The 17,339-nt window shown below is 36.8% G+C and overlaps 1 protein-coding gene across 12 annotated transcripts in view; it reads left to right on the plus strand.

The window, feature by feature from the left end:
* Positions 1-17,339, plus strand: part of Kcnt2 (potassium sodium-activated channel subfamily T member 2) — a 395,059-nt gene that overhangs the window by 201,316 nt on the left and 176,404 nt on the right. For all 12 annotated transcript variants that reach the window (XR_005492244.2, XR_010056918.1, XM_039090726.2 and 9 more), the window contains one exon: positions 13,025-13,133. Coding sequence is in view for 10 of the 12 variants with exons in the window: in XM_039090726.2 (XP_038946654.1) it covers positions 13,025-13,133 (109 nt within the window). In the remaining 2 variants the exon portion in view is untranslated. The remainder of the gene's footprint in view (positions 1-13,024; positions 13,134-17,339) is intronic.

Here is a 17,339-nt window from a genome sequence, read left to right on the forward strand (position 1 = left end):
CCTAATATTAGGAATAGGGTCCTATGAGCAGGCAATAGCGTCAGAGATCTACCTGCTCCCACAGTTAGGACTTCCACAAAACCTCCAAGTTGACTGCCACAGGACATATGCAGACCCGGTGCAAACCCATGGATGCCCTGTGCTTTCAGTCTCAATCTCTGTGAGCCCATGGGAGTCCTGTTTGATTGATTCAGTGGGCTGTGTTTTCCTGGTTTCCTCCATCCCCTCTGATTCCTGCAATCTTTCTTCCCCATCTTTAACTGGATATCTTGTGCTTCAAGGGGAGAGGTTGGCTGGAGACCTTCAACTTACACTCTCTCTCCCCATAATATCTGGATATGGATCTCGGAATTTTCTCCCGTCTGCTGGCAGGTGACTCCTCTCTGATGACTCCACATTCACACATTCAATAAATTGATTGTGTGGATGTTCTCCTCTACAGTGCCCCCCTTACCCCCACACTGTTCTCAAAGAGGCCATCTCTCCTAGTCTCAGCCTAGGTTGTTTACTTAACTCCATGTGTCCTTCTTGGCCATCAACTCAACCTAATATAACCTAGTACCACCACTGGAAGTCTTTTGTGGCTACAAGAGATGGGCAGTTGAGACTCCTTATCCCTCAATTACTAGGAGTTCTCACTAGGATAATTCTTATTGCATGAGCTAAGATTGCTATATCTCAAGGTAGTTTTGATTTGTATTTTCCTGATGTTAAAGATGTTGAACATTTCTTTAATGGTTTATCAACCATTCAAGATTCTTCTATTGAGAATTCTCTGTTTAGATCTATATCCTAATCTTAATATGGATTATGTAATATGTTGAAATAGTTTCTTGAGTTATCCTACATTTTGGATTATAGCCTTCTATCAAATGCACAATTGGTAAAAATCTTTTCCCGTTCTACAGGTTGCCATTTTGTACTATTGACTATGTTTTTTGCCTTACAGAAGCCTTTTCAGTGTCACGAGATCTCATTTATTAATTATTGATTATAGTGCCTATGTTATCCTGTGGGACATTGTTCTGGTGGTTTGAGGTGTCAGAGTAACAGAGTCGTAATGAGCTACCCAGGCAACAGACTCTGGAGATCAGCATCTGAATGCATATATAGTTTAATGCAGAAGTTCACTGTACAATATACATACATCCTCTAATCAGTTAAGTACCCATTGACTTATAATCATCCAATGAGCTTCGATGGTGAACAACCTGCGTCATGTGAGGATGTTTTGAGGAGCAGTATTTCTTGGAAGCATGTCAGTGGACAAAAGGCAGGAAGCATGCAATGCTATGGCATTAATGCCATTGTGTGGGTCTCTGGTGTGTAGGACCCCATTATGCATCATGTAGTGTACTTGTGTGCACAAGCAGTCACAGGAGTCATTTGCTCTTTTCCCATTCCCTATCTCTTAAAGACACAATCTGGAGGATTCTCTACTAGTACAAGTGACAATATTGAGAGGAATTTTATATCCTGTAGTGCTTGTCAGTGACTAACAGAAAAGATGTAGCATCAAATTCCTTATGCCCAAGTCATCACTCATTTTTTACCTGTTCACATCTGGCTCTATTTTTTGCAAGTTAGTATTTACTATCCAAACCTTAGGCATTCTTTAGTGTCTCTCTTACCAACTGGTAGTCCATCTGGCATGAAGGCATGAAGGGTACAGCAGTGGAAGTCTTTCCATTGTTCCCTTACTTGTTCTGTTCTGTTCATTTGTCACTACTGTGGCCTGTCACCTTCACATTTCCTAGTAGCTTTGTGTTCTTAGACTCTGAATAGTTTACCTCTCAGCCTCTGCTTTATTTATTTTTTTCAAATTCCATTTTATATTTTAGATAATAATAATATTTAGCACATGTCTCTGGGGATACTTGGTTCTTCTTAATTCTTTTTCATCAATATAATAAATACTCAGTTACATTATAATCCATGTTTAATTGTGTCCCTAGCAACTCAGTTCATAACTTACTTGCAAATGAGTGTTTATAGAGCAATCAAGTTAAAATTCTTAGGCTACTTTCCATTTTGAGTAGTGTGCTTTTAAGGTGAAAGTTAGAAGCTGAACAATTCTGAATGCCCTTGGTATATGAATCCAATCATTTCTGATGGGCAGAGGAATAGGACAGATATAGAGTATATAGACCCTCATACGCAACACACACACACACACACACACACACACACACACACACACACACACACATACACACACACTTTATTATTGGAGCTCTAGTAAAGTAATGCTGATTTCAATACTGATAGAATAGAACTTTTTTTAAAAATTTCATTTATATTTTATTGTTCTGCTCAATCTTTCATATTATCAAGTTCAATGAAGTATAATTTTTTGTTAACTTGAGTATTTCTTATTTACATTTCAATTGTTATTCCCCTTCCCGTTTCCGGTCCTACATCCCCCTAACCTCTCCCCCTCTCCTTCTATATGGGTGTTCCCCTCCCAAACCTCCCCCCATTACTGCCATCACCCCAAGAAACCTGTTCACTGGGGATCCAGCTTTGGCAGGACCAAGGGCTTCCCCTTCCACTGGTGCCCTTACTAAACTATTCATTGCTACCTATGAGGTTGGAGTCCAGGGTCAGTCCATGTATAGTCTTTGGGAAGTGGCTTAGTCCCTGGAAGCTCTGGTTGCTTGGCATAGTTGTTCATAAGGGGTCTCAAGCCCCTACAAGCTCTTTCAGACCTTTCTCTGATTTCTTCAACAGGGGTCCCATTCTCAGTTCAGTGGTTTGCTGCTGGCAATCACCATGTATTTGCCGTATTCTGACCGTGTCTCTCAGGAGAGATCTACATCTAATTCCTGTCAGCCTGCACTTCTTTGTTTCATCCATCCTATCTAGTGTGGTGGCTGTATATGTATGGGTCACATGTGGGGCAGGCTCTGAATGAGAGTTCCTTTAGCCTCTGTTCTAAACTTTGCCTCCCTATCCCCTCCCAAAGGCATTCTTGTTCCACTTTTAAATGAGGTGTGAAGCATTCGCATTTTGGTCATCCTTCTTGAGTTTCATGTGTTCTGTGCATCTAGGGTAATTTGAGCATTTGGCCTAATATTCACTAATCAATGAGTGCATACCATGTGTATTTTTCTGTGATTGAGTTACCTCACTCAGCATGATATTTTCTAGTTCCATCCATTTGCCTAGGAATTTCATAAAGTCATTGTTTTGATAGCCAAGTAATATTCCATTGTGTAGATGTACCACATTTTCTGTATCCATTCCTCTGTTGAAGGACATCTGGGTCCTTTCCAGCTTCTGGCTATTATAAATAAGGCTGCTATGAACATAGTGGAGCATGTGTCTTTTTTTATATGTTGGGGCATCTTTTGGGTATATGCCCAAGAGAGGTATAGCTGGGTCCTCAGGTAGTTCAATGTCCAATTTTCTGAGGAACCTCCAGACTGATTTCCAGAATGGTTGTACCAGTCTGCAATCCCACCAACAATGGAGGAGTGTTCCTCTTTCTTCACATACTTGCCAGCATTTGCTGTCACCTGAGTTTTGGATCTTAGCCATTCTCACTGGTGTGAGGTGAAATCTCAGGGTTGTTTTAATTTGCATTTCCCTTATGACTAAAGATGTTGAACATTTCTTTAGGTGTTTCTCAGCCATTCGGCATTCCTCAGCTGTGAATTCTTTGTTTAGTTCTGAACCCCATTTTTTAATAGGTTATTTGTCTCCCTGCAGTTTAACTTCTTGAGTTCTTTGTATATTTTGGATATAAGCCCTCTATCAGTTGTAGGATTGGTAACGATCTTTTCCCAATCTGTTGGTTGTTGTTTTGTCCTAACAACAGTGTCCTTTGCCTTACAGAAGCTTTGCAGTTTTGTGAGATCCCATTTGTCAATAGGATGGAACTTTTAAAGAATAAAAAAGAAAAACAAAAAAAAACAAATTGAAGTAGTTGAAATTAGGTGAAGAACAGAGGATGTGAGACTGTATGTGAGTGACAGGGAAAGCGATAGATGTCTACTAATCCTAAGAAGGTGTGGTTAAGAGTCAGACAGACAAGATGACAGCTACAGAGAGGCTATTGTTGGTTGATACTGAGAACATATGTCAGTAAGGGTATCTTGATAGAAACAGCAGATGCCACAGTTACTCCAGATGAAGGCATGAATGTGGCAGCAGATGAGAAGGACTGTCTTCTCCCATGAAGAAGAAGCTGACAGCATTGAACATTGATATTTAACTGGTGTTTTCTTGATGTGTAAGGTGGAAACAGACAGTGGTACACTGAAGCCGATTTAGTATACAAAGCACAGCAGACATGTGGTAAGGCCTGTTTTTCATTTTAAAATATTACCTATTTTGAATGTGAAAGGTTATGCTGTTCTAGATGACTCTAGAAGGATGACTAGTTACAGGCTCAAGAAGGGTTATTTAAATAACAGAAAATCATTGTTTGCATCTATATGGAGTAGTCTGTACTGCAGCTGATTTGAGGGCAAATATTGAAAATAGATGTGATCCAACCTGTCAATTCATTGAATGATAGTTTTAAAGTACAGTAGAAGAGTTTGAGGTTATGAAATTTTAAAAGTGTACTGACAGTTTTTGACACTGAAGTAAGTATCTAGAGAGAAGAAAGTTTAGGTACAGCAATTATGTTTTAAATATGTTATTTGAATATCTAAATTAATCATCTATGAATATTAAGCAGTTATTTAAATAAGAGATTATGGTTTCATGAGCTATATATTTATAAAAACACACATGACAATAAATACACGAAGTGATTTGAAGCATAATGACTTCAAAGGACAGAAGGTCACAGAAGGGTTGACTATTAAAGGTGAGGCATCTTTTTAGTACCCCAAGTGTAGTCCTGTAATTAGGGATCATAAATGGGGCAAAACTCAACAAAGACAATTTGTGAAGAATAAAGACAGACAGTGATTCATGGCAGTATGAAGGTACACAAAGTAGAAAGCCATGAGCTGCGAAATGAACAGGACAATTGTAAAGCTTGTCTTGAGTGGGGATCATGGATTTCAGAAGGTTCATGTCATTGGTTATCACTGTAAAGTATTTTTTTCTATTGATATGGTTTAAGTTGTATAATTGTGCTTCTACTCTAATCATGTGTAATTTCAAAATACAGTTACTACCATTCTATCAAGATTCTCCAGTGGAGACAAACACAAATCATTTAACAAAAGAACAAAAGAGTATAGAATTCTAACCTCATGCCAGTCCATTTCCAGTGATTGACAAATAGTCATCAAGAGTCTAATATACAAAGTGATGAACTCCTTATAAATGTCAACTATTAGAATAAAGAATGAATAACACCTTACAGGAGTGAGGAGATGGTAAATGCTGAGATAGAAAGAAAATGTGTTTCAGAAGAGAATTCTGTTCATAGATCATTTCTGGGCTAATTTTCAAGTGGAATTTGTGATGTTGCGACCTTCAGTCTGTGATTAAACATTGTTATTATATTAACTATATATAGAACTCCAGATTATTTGTTAGTTTTATAGGTAAAATACCTGTGAAGAATTAAAAATATCACAGTCTGCATTTTTATAGTTAACAGTTTACAGAGGTCTGAAACATATTTACAAGTAAGTAGGGAACTGCTGCTCTCTGCCATATGGGAGGAGAGAATTCTAGAATAACAATCCCACACAAATGTTTAAAATTCTGAACAAGATATACAAAACAATTATTTTCAGACTGAAAAACATGAGCACAGTGGGAATATGATCTATAAGAATTGAGAAACAGTAGGTTTAGCCCCCAACAAACTCTGCTTTACTCAGATGTACATGATTACACACACACACACACACACACACACACACACACACACACACACACACACACAAATTAGATATAGGAATAGAAAATACATAATGGATAATAGTTATAGATATGGATACAAATAATCTCTTCCTAAAAAAAATTGATCCTAGTAAACCATGTCAGTTTCACTGAACTTAGAAGACAGAAGACAAAGGTCTCACCCTTGGGAAGCCAGTGAAAAGGAAGAAATTTGTAGTACTGAGCTCCACTAGAACAACCAAACCTCTGCCACTCATAAACTGCCTGAACTCCTGAAGCTCATTGGCTTGTAAATATATTCATATACAAGTAACAGGAATACATGAAACTAAGTGAAATAAATAATTAGGAAAACTGTATTGCACAAAATAAAACCAGATCCTGCATGCATTTATAAAAAATACAATTATAAGCATATATGAATGGACATTTTGTTGAATGTCACAGGTAGTTATTGAACTCCATAGAGGCCACTCCAGAAGTATGAAAACAAACTGATTCCAGATTAAAGGTTCTCTAAAATTAGGTCAGCAAATTGTGAGTAGATTTGCATGATATAATAACTTCCAAGTCAAAACACTATTTTTGGGCTGGAGAGATGTTTCAGCGATTAAAAGCACTGACTGCTCTTCCAGAGGTCCTAAGTTCAATTCCCAGCAACCACATGGTGGCTTACAACCCTCTGTAATGGGATCTGATGCCCTCTTCTGCTGTGTCTGAAGACAGTGGCAGTATATATATATATATATATATATATATATATATATATATATATATATATACATATATATATGTATATATATATATGTGTGTGTGTGTGTGTGTAAATAAATAAATCTTAAAGAAAAAACACATTTTAAAAAAGGGATAATACAGTTGCAGATGCTCAACAAGACAATACCCTGTGATCAAGGACTAGGTCTAGATACACAAGCCCTGTCCCATGTTTATTAACTCAGAACAATGTTTGACTCATGTGACAAGACATAGTGACAGAGATGTGGCAATTAGTAAATTTCTAAATAAATTTTCAAATATGCTGTTAGGATATGGGTGAAGATAGGTAATCACTGGAGCAGGACATAGAAACCAATATTTTAAAAAGTGAGGCTGTAGGGATTAAAGCAAAAATACTACAACACAATGTTAGATAGGTTATAGGGCATTTGTGACCTGTGCATCAGCGCCTGAATAATTCAAGGTAGCCCAGCTTAGCTCCAATGATAAGCGGAAAAAGAACAAAAAGGTTGCTGGGTTATTTCACGTATGAAAATTGTGATGATTACATGGTTTAAAAATACAGACTGTGACACACTAGGAGGTATCAATAAAATTCAAAGATTTTCTGTTGAAATATGAATGAAACAGGTCAATTTTCAGCTATACCTATGAGGAGAGACTATCGAAAAGGAGGAAGAAGAAAATTCAAACAAGTATAAGTGGGTGTACAGGGCAGCGGAGCTGACTCAGTGAGTAAAGGGGCTCGTTCTGCAAATGCTGCAGCCCCGAGTTGGATCCCACAGCCTACTTCAATGCTAGCTGTGGTTGGAGGCGGTACATATCAAACCCAATCCTTTTAAGGCAAAACTTGAGATAGAAGTAGAATGTAAATGGACACAAATTCCATGGACTTCAGTATTGATTTTAAAGCAGTTTGAAGGAGGGCAGTGCTTCTTCTATTCTAGATATTTTTCTTGTCTTTATCCATTCCCCAAGCCAAGATACTCCAAGCTCATTACTGTCCCCATGCTTCCACCCTTTCAGAAAATCATGTACTTGGGATCCTGTAGTTCATGGCCATGTCAGATTGGTCCTGATTTTCTCTCTTGTGAATATTACTTGAGATTCTTCATATTTTCTGGCTTGATCCATCCTTTTTGTTTTCCCCCATTGTGAAATATCCCCTTGATTAAATGTAGCACAATCTATTTTATTTATTCCTTTAAGACAAGTAGCTAATTATTTGTTTGATTGTTCTTGTTGATTTTTTTATTACAAAAAATGTTCCTATAAGCATTTAAGTATTGACTTTGGGTGGACACAAACTTACTCTTTCTAACTACTAAAGACCTCAATTCTTGGTCAAAGGTATGTATAGTTCTGTAAGCTTCTTTAAAATAGTGTTCCCCAGTCATTCCCCAGCAATAGCAAGAGGCACACTCCTGTTACTTTTCATCCTTACTGGTGTCTGCTGTTGTCAGTGGTTTGGAGTTTGGATTGATAAATGTATTTTATAATGCCCAAAAACGTTTTTTTCCTCTGCTTATTTGTGACCTCTATTTCTTGAGGGTGGTGTAAGTTCAGTGACTGTCTTTAAATGGCATCATTTATTTTCTGACCAGCTATTTATACAGTATTTATAGCTTTATTTATTTACTCCACTTATAATTTTAAAATGTAAAATGCATTGCTTTTTAAACACTGTCCCCCAGGTAAATATCACTTGGCTGTCCTGAAAAATCACCAACAATGTTAATTAAAAACCTGTATATGTTTATTCTTTATTATGTTTGTATTTTCAATTGCATGTGCATGTTTGTTTGTGCATGATATGTCTTTGTGAGTATGTGCATGTGGATGCTGGTTCCAAAGCAAGGCAAGGTATCTTCTGGAGGTGAAGTTATTGGTGGTCGTGAGACTCATGATGTGAGTGTTGGAAGAATTCCAGTCATTTGGAAGAACAGAATGTAGTTTTTAATTTTTTTTGTTTTCTTCATTTATTTACTGGATATTTTCATTTACATTTCAAATGTTATTTCCTTTCCTGGTTTCCTGTTCATAAACCCCCTATCCTGTCTCTCCTCCTCCTTTTCTGAAGGTGGTCCTATACCAAACCACCCGTCCCTTCCCATCTCCCACACTCTGACATTCCCCTACACTGGAGACTGGGAGGGTGTCCAGCCTTGGCAGGACCAAGGACTTCTCTCATTGGTGTCCAACAAGGCCATTCTCTGCTACATATGCAGCTGGAGCCATGGGTCTGTCCATGTGTACTCTTTAGATGATGATTTAGCTCCTGGGAGCTCTGGTTGGTTGATATTGCTGTTCTTATAGGGTTGTAAACCCCTTTAGCTCCTTCAATGCTTTCTCTAACTCCTCCAATGGCAACTCTATTCTCAGTTCAAATGGTTGGCTGCTAGCATCCACCTCTGTATTTGTCATGCTCTGGCAGAACCTCTCAGGAGACACTATATCAGGCTCCTGCCTGAGCCATCTCTTTGACCCCTATTTCATTACCTTCTAGTGTCTTGGCTACCATTGTTAGCTTTATGTCACAATGAATTCTACCATTTTCACACTCTCTGATTTTTGTTTCTTTCTTTCCAGTTTTTATCATATATTTTATTTTCTTAAAGTTGTTTGATTTCAGACAATATTGCCTGTGAGATGTGTTTTTAGAATATTTATAATTTATCTAATAGATAAAATCTAAATTTTCAGTTGCATTTTTCCAAAATTGGAGCAGTTGTAAATATGAAGTTTCATTCATTCTTTTCTTCATTTTTTTGAATCAATATGTAAGTCTTTTATTGTCACCAAAGAGCCCAAATTGTACTTGTGATTAGGATCTTGTTTCTCAAACTAGGAAACATAGGTCTCACTCTTCAGTCTGCTGCACGGTTCCCTTCTCAGACACATAGATGCCATCCAAAAGCTTCCTGTAATCCTTGTTTTTAGCTGTTGTTGCTTGCTGAATCAGAGCCGCTGAATTTGAAACAAGCTCAATATCATTTCCTTCAAGGATTCATTCATAGCTCTGGGCTTGAGAGACGGAACAAGCAATACCAGTCCTCATCCAAACCCTGCGGATGTATTTTTGACCCAAAAAATTTTGGATTTCACCCAAAGACCCATTCCCTTGAATAATGACGTTGACATGGAAGTGAGAATACACAGACCTCAAGGGAAGCCTAGTGTAACACCCTTGATCATGTTCTGAACATGACTGTCCATCCACAGAGTTCCCCTGGAGACCTTCACAACGACTGCACACTCTTTCAGGGTGATGTTGACATTTCTTGGATTGTAAACAGTCTTACTGTTGAAAATGGTCTTTATCCTCGCAGGAGATAGGGCAAACGGTCATTCCTTTTTGGATCTCTTCTGTGCCACATTTGGAAGTATTTGCGTAGATTAGAAAGTCCTCAAAACAATCCACAAATTTTCCTTTATGGACATAGATGCAGTTAAAGAAATTTATGGGGAAATATTCTATGCTCTTATTTAGTGTGTAGGCTTTTGCCATTTCTGACATCATTTTTGGATTTCCAAAACTCTGACTCCCCTCTGCTGTTATTTCTACACAGCATAAAGTCTTTCCACGTGCTTTCTTTTATAGCTTCATGCTGGTTGCTATGCTTGCCCTTACTGTTTTTGTTCTTAAAATTCCTTTCTTTCACCTTCCCCTTTGAACAATTTTCATTAAATATAATTCTTCCTTCACAGTGATTTTGGCTTTGCTTCTTTCTGAATACTAAGGCCTTTCCCATTTAGCCTAGTTGTTTGATCTGTGATGAGTTCTGTGCTATCAGAATGTACAAAACTTCCTGATCTCAAGAACACACAGTCATTCCTAACACTGAGCCATTCACAATTGTTCTTTTTAACTCCTTCTCTTCATTCCTCCATTTTGTTTTCTTCTTTGGAATCCAATTATCTATATCTATTTACAGCTGTAGGCCCATATTATTTATATGTATACAGCGATGATATTTTACATTGTTTTGTCAGTGTCTATATTGACTTCCCTTTCTCTTCCTCAGAAAGAGGGGTAAGGAAAGCATTCTGGTGTAGCAGATGTTTCATTTTTATTTTCATATAAAATACTTTACTATAACTGGAGTCCAACTGGTTTACCCTTGCTGCTAGAAACAAACATTATTTTAAATTTTGTTCATTTTGCCTCTTTCAGTGGTTCATTGGTCAGCGAATGACTTGTGAATTTATGAATTATCAATTCTTTTCTTTTTTCTTTCAACACTCTGCAGTGTCACCAATGGTCTGGGTTCCTTCCTAAGTCTTTCTGGTAGGCTTACTAAAGAATCCTGTCAGCTGATGCTGTAGAGATAACCAACCAGAGATGGCCTCCGGCCAGAGCCTCAAAACAAGGGAGGCTATGGAATGCATCTTCATTCATTATTCATGCTCACTTTATTTATCTTAAACCAGGTTTTGTATTTTCATCAGCATGAGGGATAACTCTTGAGGAATTTGCTCTTCTACAATGGTTGATACCTTAACACCTCATATTCTTTCTTCTACTAAACACAAACTTAGATGATGAGGGCAAACCAATTATTAATTCGATTGCTAAGAATGCCAATGTTGTTTACAGTTTATTCAAATTTGATTATTTCTATGTCTGAGATGTTTCAAAGAATATACACAATTGTCTTTCTGAATTTACGTTCAGCTCATGAAAGATCTTTGAATATACTATGTGGTTTCTTCACAGCAACGCTTTATATACTTTATAGACGGCAACTCAGGCTTATTCAATTTCAATTAGATATTGAGACACACATGGGTTAAACATTCTGCAATAGTTCATAGAATATTAAACAGCATTAATTTAAAATATAATTTAGAATTTTTGTTCTTTTTTTAAAACTTGTGCTTCTAATGAAAGAAGTAACAAGACTCATAGATTCAATTATTTATAATGTTGCAACATTAGATTTAAAATCATATTATATTACATAGTAGATATTCATTTGAGGGATAATAGTGTACTTAGTGTCCTCATGAAGTTATCTATGTGTGTTCAGACCTACTGCTTATCCATTCTTGTGTAACTCACTGTCTTTTTCAAGCTGCTACAGCAGAGCAAAATAAAGTGTGTGGTTGGTAAGGGAAAACCTGACTTAATTAAGGAAGGCAGAAACAGTGCAAGTGTATCTTTTGACAAAATGTGGCCTCTTGGTTCTTAGCCATTGTGATCTTGCAAAAGAATAAGATGGTGTGGAATTCCTCCCCGTGTTCTTATATTAGAGTGCTGACTACTTTTCCTTATACGATTATCATTCTTGGAAGGGAACCTAAGAACTTTACAAGGTCCCCTGTCCTGATAACCCTACTAAAAGGATTAAGATATCATCATGGATGTCTAGGTAGTTATTTATAAAAAATTAAAATGTATAGTAGTTACCAATCATTAATAACTGGTCTTCTGTCTTTCTATATTCAATCTATTATATTTGAGTGTATCGAGCATTGCTGGGGGAAATTTTGTCTTTTTCTTCTTTGACCTAGCAATATTGTTGAATAGAATCGTATATGTTTATACTGGCCACTAATAACAGTTACTGGTCCTATGTGACTATAAAAATTTGATGGGTTGCTAGTGTATCTGAAGTAATTGATTGTTTAATTTTAGTTAAATTAACTTGAACATGAATACAAGTCTACTGAACAATACATTGGCAGTGCTAACCCACAATGTCCATTTCTAGGACATGGCTGGTAGATATAATGTAATAATCTGCCCTATGATATTCAGTTCATTTAGTAATGTTTTATGCAATTGCTGACATTGAATATTTATTTTCAACTTGATTCTGTTAGTGTCCTAACTTTCCCAGTACATTTTATTCCTTCTGAGTGGATTTCATTACTGTGCATACACACATATACATTGAAGAGTATAAGAACAGAATCAAGTGCTTTAATCTTTGCTGTTATGTGAACAATCTAATATGTTATCTGCATGAGTAATCACATAGTTGTTTTTTCCCCCAATGTTTTAAATTAATTAATATTAGGAATCCCAATTTTTGTTCTGTGAGTGTTGTCCTGAACATGTTCTTTCAGAATTCTGATTATGCTCAGTCTACTTACTCCTCTCTTAATCTCTAATATTCTAACTCTTACTAAGTGTCACAGGTTGAATTTGGAATTAGACCCTTTGTAAGTACTAAAAAGAAAGCATCACTTGGGAATCTAGGTAAGAGACTACTCAGGGTACTTCAGAGATAGAATCAGGACCATCAGAAGTTCCAGGCCACACCCACCAGTGTAACAAAATGAATACAATCTGGAATGTAGAAGACAATTTCTCAAAACACCAAAACCAAAAAGGGATGATCTCAGTTCTGTTTATGTTCAAACTTTAACTATAAATGTGGTCTTTTGACAAGCTAACTGTCTTATTACCATTTTAAATTATATTGTTAATTTTAGTCTCAGGATATTTTGGTTCTTATCATTTTAGGATCACCAGACAATTTTGAGAGCATGGGCTGTAAAAGATTTTGCCCCAAATTGTCCTCTGTATGTTCAGATATTAAAACCAGAAAATAAATTCCACATCAAATTTGCAGGTAAGTTTTGGTCTTCAATGACACCCTTTGAATTCCTCTAATACCTTTCAGTTTTATTTTGTTTTGTTTTGTTTTATATTTGTGAGGTTAGTGGCACTTAACTTATTCATGGTTCTGTACTACAGATAGGATTCTATTTTAAGCATCTATTTGAAATATAAAATTTCTAATATGAAAGAATTTGATATTTGAGAAGAATCTTTACTTTTGACTTATAACTTGCTGATTTTAGCATCTGAATTTACCATATATGTTTGTAAGATTATTTGAATTTTCAAACAATGCTGTGATTAAATTTTGAAATGTTCTGTCTTTATATTTGTGCATAGTGAGTTCTCTCTCATATATATCATTTATAGCATAAATCAACTTATAGTACATTTTGCAGTATAGTTAATCCGGGTTATAGCCCTTAACATAATTAAAGAAAAAGTGAATATTCTGTTGTATGTTCTTTGAGATGCTACTTCTTTTATTTTTTATTAGATATTTTCTTTATCTACATTTCAAATATTATTCCCCTTCCCAGGTTTCCCTCCTGAAACACCCTATCTTATCCCCCCAGTCCCTGCCTCCATGAGGGTGCTAAAATAAAAGTACAAGAGATAGGGAGAACATGTTTTTGCATCATTAGAAAATTAAACAATATAAAATGATATTAAATACTTTTGTGGGAGAAAGGAACAGCTTTGTATCTGATCAGTGGTTCATATACTCTTCTCCCAAGCAGACCGGACATGTTCTGTATTGTGTTAAAATTCATCTCACCAATCAAAGCTTAAAAGATTATTAAAATATAAGTTCTTTCAGCAATATGCCACAAGTTATTTGGTCCATTATCTTTAAATGCTAATTAGTTGGTTTTTGTACTGAAATAAACATTATAAATGAATTTTAAGTAATAAGAAATGAGGTTGGTGATACACTTAGTTCTGCCTTTTTTTTTTTCTTTTGTTCTTATCACAAGTGATGTCACAAAATGCTTATAGGATAACCTAAAACACTGAGTGTATATTATTTCTCTTTGGAATATTTTTATTTTAAGTGTACTCACTGTAGGAGATCTGACTGTAGTGGTCTGAGGTGGTGGTGCTAGAATGCAAAAAGCTGTCAAAGATGTGGGAGTCATTCTATCGCGCATGCCTTTGGGAGTGAAATGGAAAAATCTATGGGAAGTGTTTCATGAAATGTTTTTCCAAAAGCCTGCTTTAAGTAAATATTTGTGTTTTAAATTACTATTTATAAGTGTCAAAGAGCATATTAGGGCAGCATCAATGGCATGATCAGGAGGCAAAGTATTATAGTAAAATATTTAATTTGAACGTCAACATTTAAGTTTTAAAAATGCAGGTATGCAAATTATTATTCTGAGTCAAGCTTTCCATTCCTCCTAAAAAGCTGCCTATGTTCAACTGGGTAGGGCCAGAGGCGATGATTAAAATAAAATTTGGCAGACTTTTAGCTCTCCATTGCATCTAAAGCTATTAGATCTAAATCTTAGGGCAACTGCTACATGTGGTATGGAAATTCCCTTCATCATTCGAGTATGAGATTACTCATTCAGAGAAGATATTCCCTCTTCTCCCCTCTCTTTATCTAGCCATGAATAATATTCTTCCCACAGATCAATGATGTGCTGAAATAGTGTGTTTATAAGTAAGGTGTTACAGAAACTTTTGTGTTGCTTTTTTCTTTCAAATATTTCATTTGACATTATTTTAGTAAACTTACCAAAATGAATACATTATTTAAAAACTCTCCCAATAGTTCATCTCAATATTTCTTATTTTGACACATGTTGAAAAGTTCTGCTTAATAGTGCTTTAAGTTCTTTTATAGCTGAGATTACAACATATCAAATGGGAGTCTTTTTATAGTATAAAAGATGAAAGCATTGTAGTTTCATTAAAATGTCATAAAGATATTAAGAGTGATGTATGAAGTTCTCAGATCAACATAATTCACTTTACATCTCCGCAAGAGTTTGAGAAGAAACAGACTTTTCATAATAAAAGGCAGAGGATAAAGCTGTCAGCTTGCTTAATCGATCATTAAAAAGATGGTCCCCAAGGAGTAAAACTACCATGTGTGTCTCACTGGAATGTGGTCTTGCAGCCACTGAGCTGCATCTGTATAGCTTATATAGCCTCTTAAAGGAAAGAATAGCAAGAGGAAAAGTAAGACTTTTCTATCATGGTACCTGCCTGTGTAGCTAACTACCTCTTATGCACCAGCCAACTCAAAACATGTTGACATGTATAATTTTGATGAATAAAGCAAATATTGAGTTATTAGAGATTGATATAAATATATAGCTATAGAAAATTGATAGCAATTGTGAAGATGTAATAATTGCTAAAATTCACATTTCCTTGATGGTTTCCATTGTGTTCTTCGCAAATTGCTTAAGTAGTATTTTGACTTTCACAGAGATCAAACAATGCATTTTTATTTTTAGCCTTTTCAATAGCATCTTCAAATAACACTACATTGAAAAAAATTTCAAATGATTATACATTATGCATTTTAAAAGTAAAACATATTAAGATATGTGGCTGAGTTAAGAAATTTAAATTTCTGCTTAAAATTGCATAAAATATTACAAAGTGAAAACACTACAGCAAGTTATCTCTTCATGGAGATATGCATATGTTTCTTCTTTCAAATATATAACAGCAAGCATACAATAAATGTGTGTTAGTGTTTGAACATACTGAAGTACGATTAAAATAATACCTTCTGGGGCTGGGGATTTAGGTCAGTGGTAGAGCACTTACTTAGGAAGCGCAAGGCCCTGGGTTCGGTCCCTAGCTCCGAAAAAAAGAACCAAAAAAAAAAAAATACCTTCTGTTTTGATTAAATCCCAAAGCAAATGACAACAAATGCATTTTGTGAGCACTAGAAAAATATCATATCTAATAAAACAAAGAAAAAATTGTATAACTAAAATGAGGCAGAAAGAATACAATGTTCAGTAAAATAATAGCTTTATATTCTGTATATACATTACAAAAACATCAAACAAAAGAAAGTGTGATGGAAGCAGAATTCCTCTAGGACCGGGCACGTTCTGTGTTTACCGGAAGTCCCACACCCTCGGATCCCGGCCCGCAGCAGCTCTCTGCTCCCAGACCCTGTGAGAGAGAGACCCAACCACCTGGTCAGGTGGGCACTCCTGAGGCTGCAGAGCGGAAGAGACCACCAACACTGCTCACCCCTGCCCACATCCCTGGCACAAGAGGAAACTGTATAAGGCCTCTGGGCTCCCGTGGGGGAGGGCCCAGGAGCGGCAGGACCCCTGCCAGAGACACCACCGGACCCTGAAGGAAACAGACCTGATAAACAGTTCTCTGCACCCAAATCCCGTGGGAGGGAGAGCTAAACCTTCAGAGAGGCAGACAAGCCTGGGAAACCAGAAGAGACTGATCTCTGTACATACATCTCGGACGCCAGAGGAAAACACCAAAGGCCATCTGGAACCCTGGTGCACTGAAGCTCCCGGAAGGGGCGGCACAGGTCTTCCTGGTTGCTGCCGCTGCAGAGAGCCCGTGGGCAGCACCCCACGAGCGAACTTGAGCCTCGGGACCACAGGTAAGACCAAATTTTCTGCTGCAAGAAAGCTGCCTGGTGAACTCAAGACACAGGCCCACAGGAACAGCTGAAGACCTGTAGAGAGGAAAAACTACACGCCCGAAAGCAGAACACTCTGTTCCCATAACTGGCTGAAAGAAAACAGGAAAACAGGTCTACAGCACTCCTGACACACAGGCTTATAGGACAGTCTAGCCACTGTCAGAAATAGCAGAACAAAGTAACACTAGAGATAATCTGATGGCAAGAGGCAAGCTCAGGAACCCAAGCAACAGAAACCAAGACTACTTGGCATCATCGGAGCCCAATTCTCCCACCAAAACAAACATGGAATATCCAAACACACCAGAAAAGCAAGATCTAGTTTCAAAATCATATTTGATCATGATGCTGGAGGACTTCAAGAAAGATGTGAAGAACTCCCTTAGGGAAACACAGGAAAACATTAATAAACAAGTAGAAGCCTACAGAGAGGAATCGCAAAAATCCCTGAAAGAATTCCAGGAAAACACAGTCAAACAGTTGAAGGAATTAAAAATGGAAATAGAAGCAATCAAGAAAGAACACATGGAAACAACCCTGGATATAGAAAACCAAAAGAAGAGACAAGGAGCT

Source organism: Rattus norvegicus, chromosome 13, assembly GCF_036323735.1.
Source record: "Rattus norvegicus strain BN/NHsdMcwi chromosome 13, GRCr8, whole genome shotgun sequence".
Taxonomy (NCBI): Eukaryota; Metazoa; Chordata; class Mammalia; order Rodentia; family Muridae; genus Rattus; species Rattus norvegicus.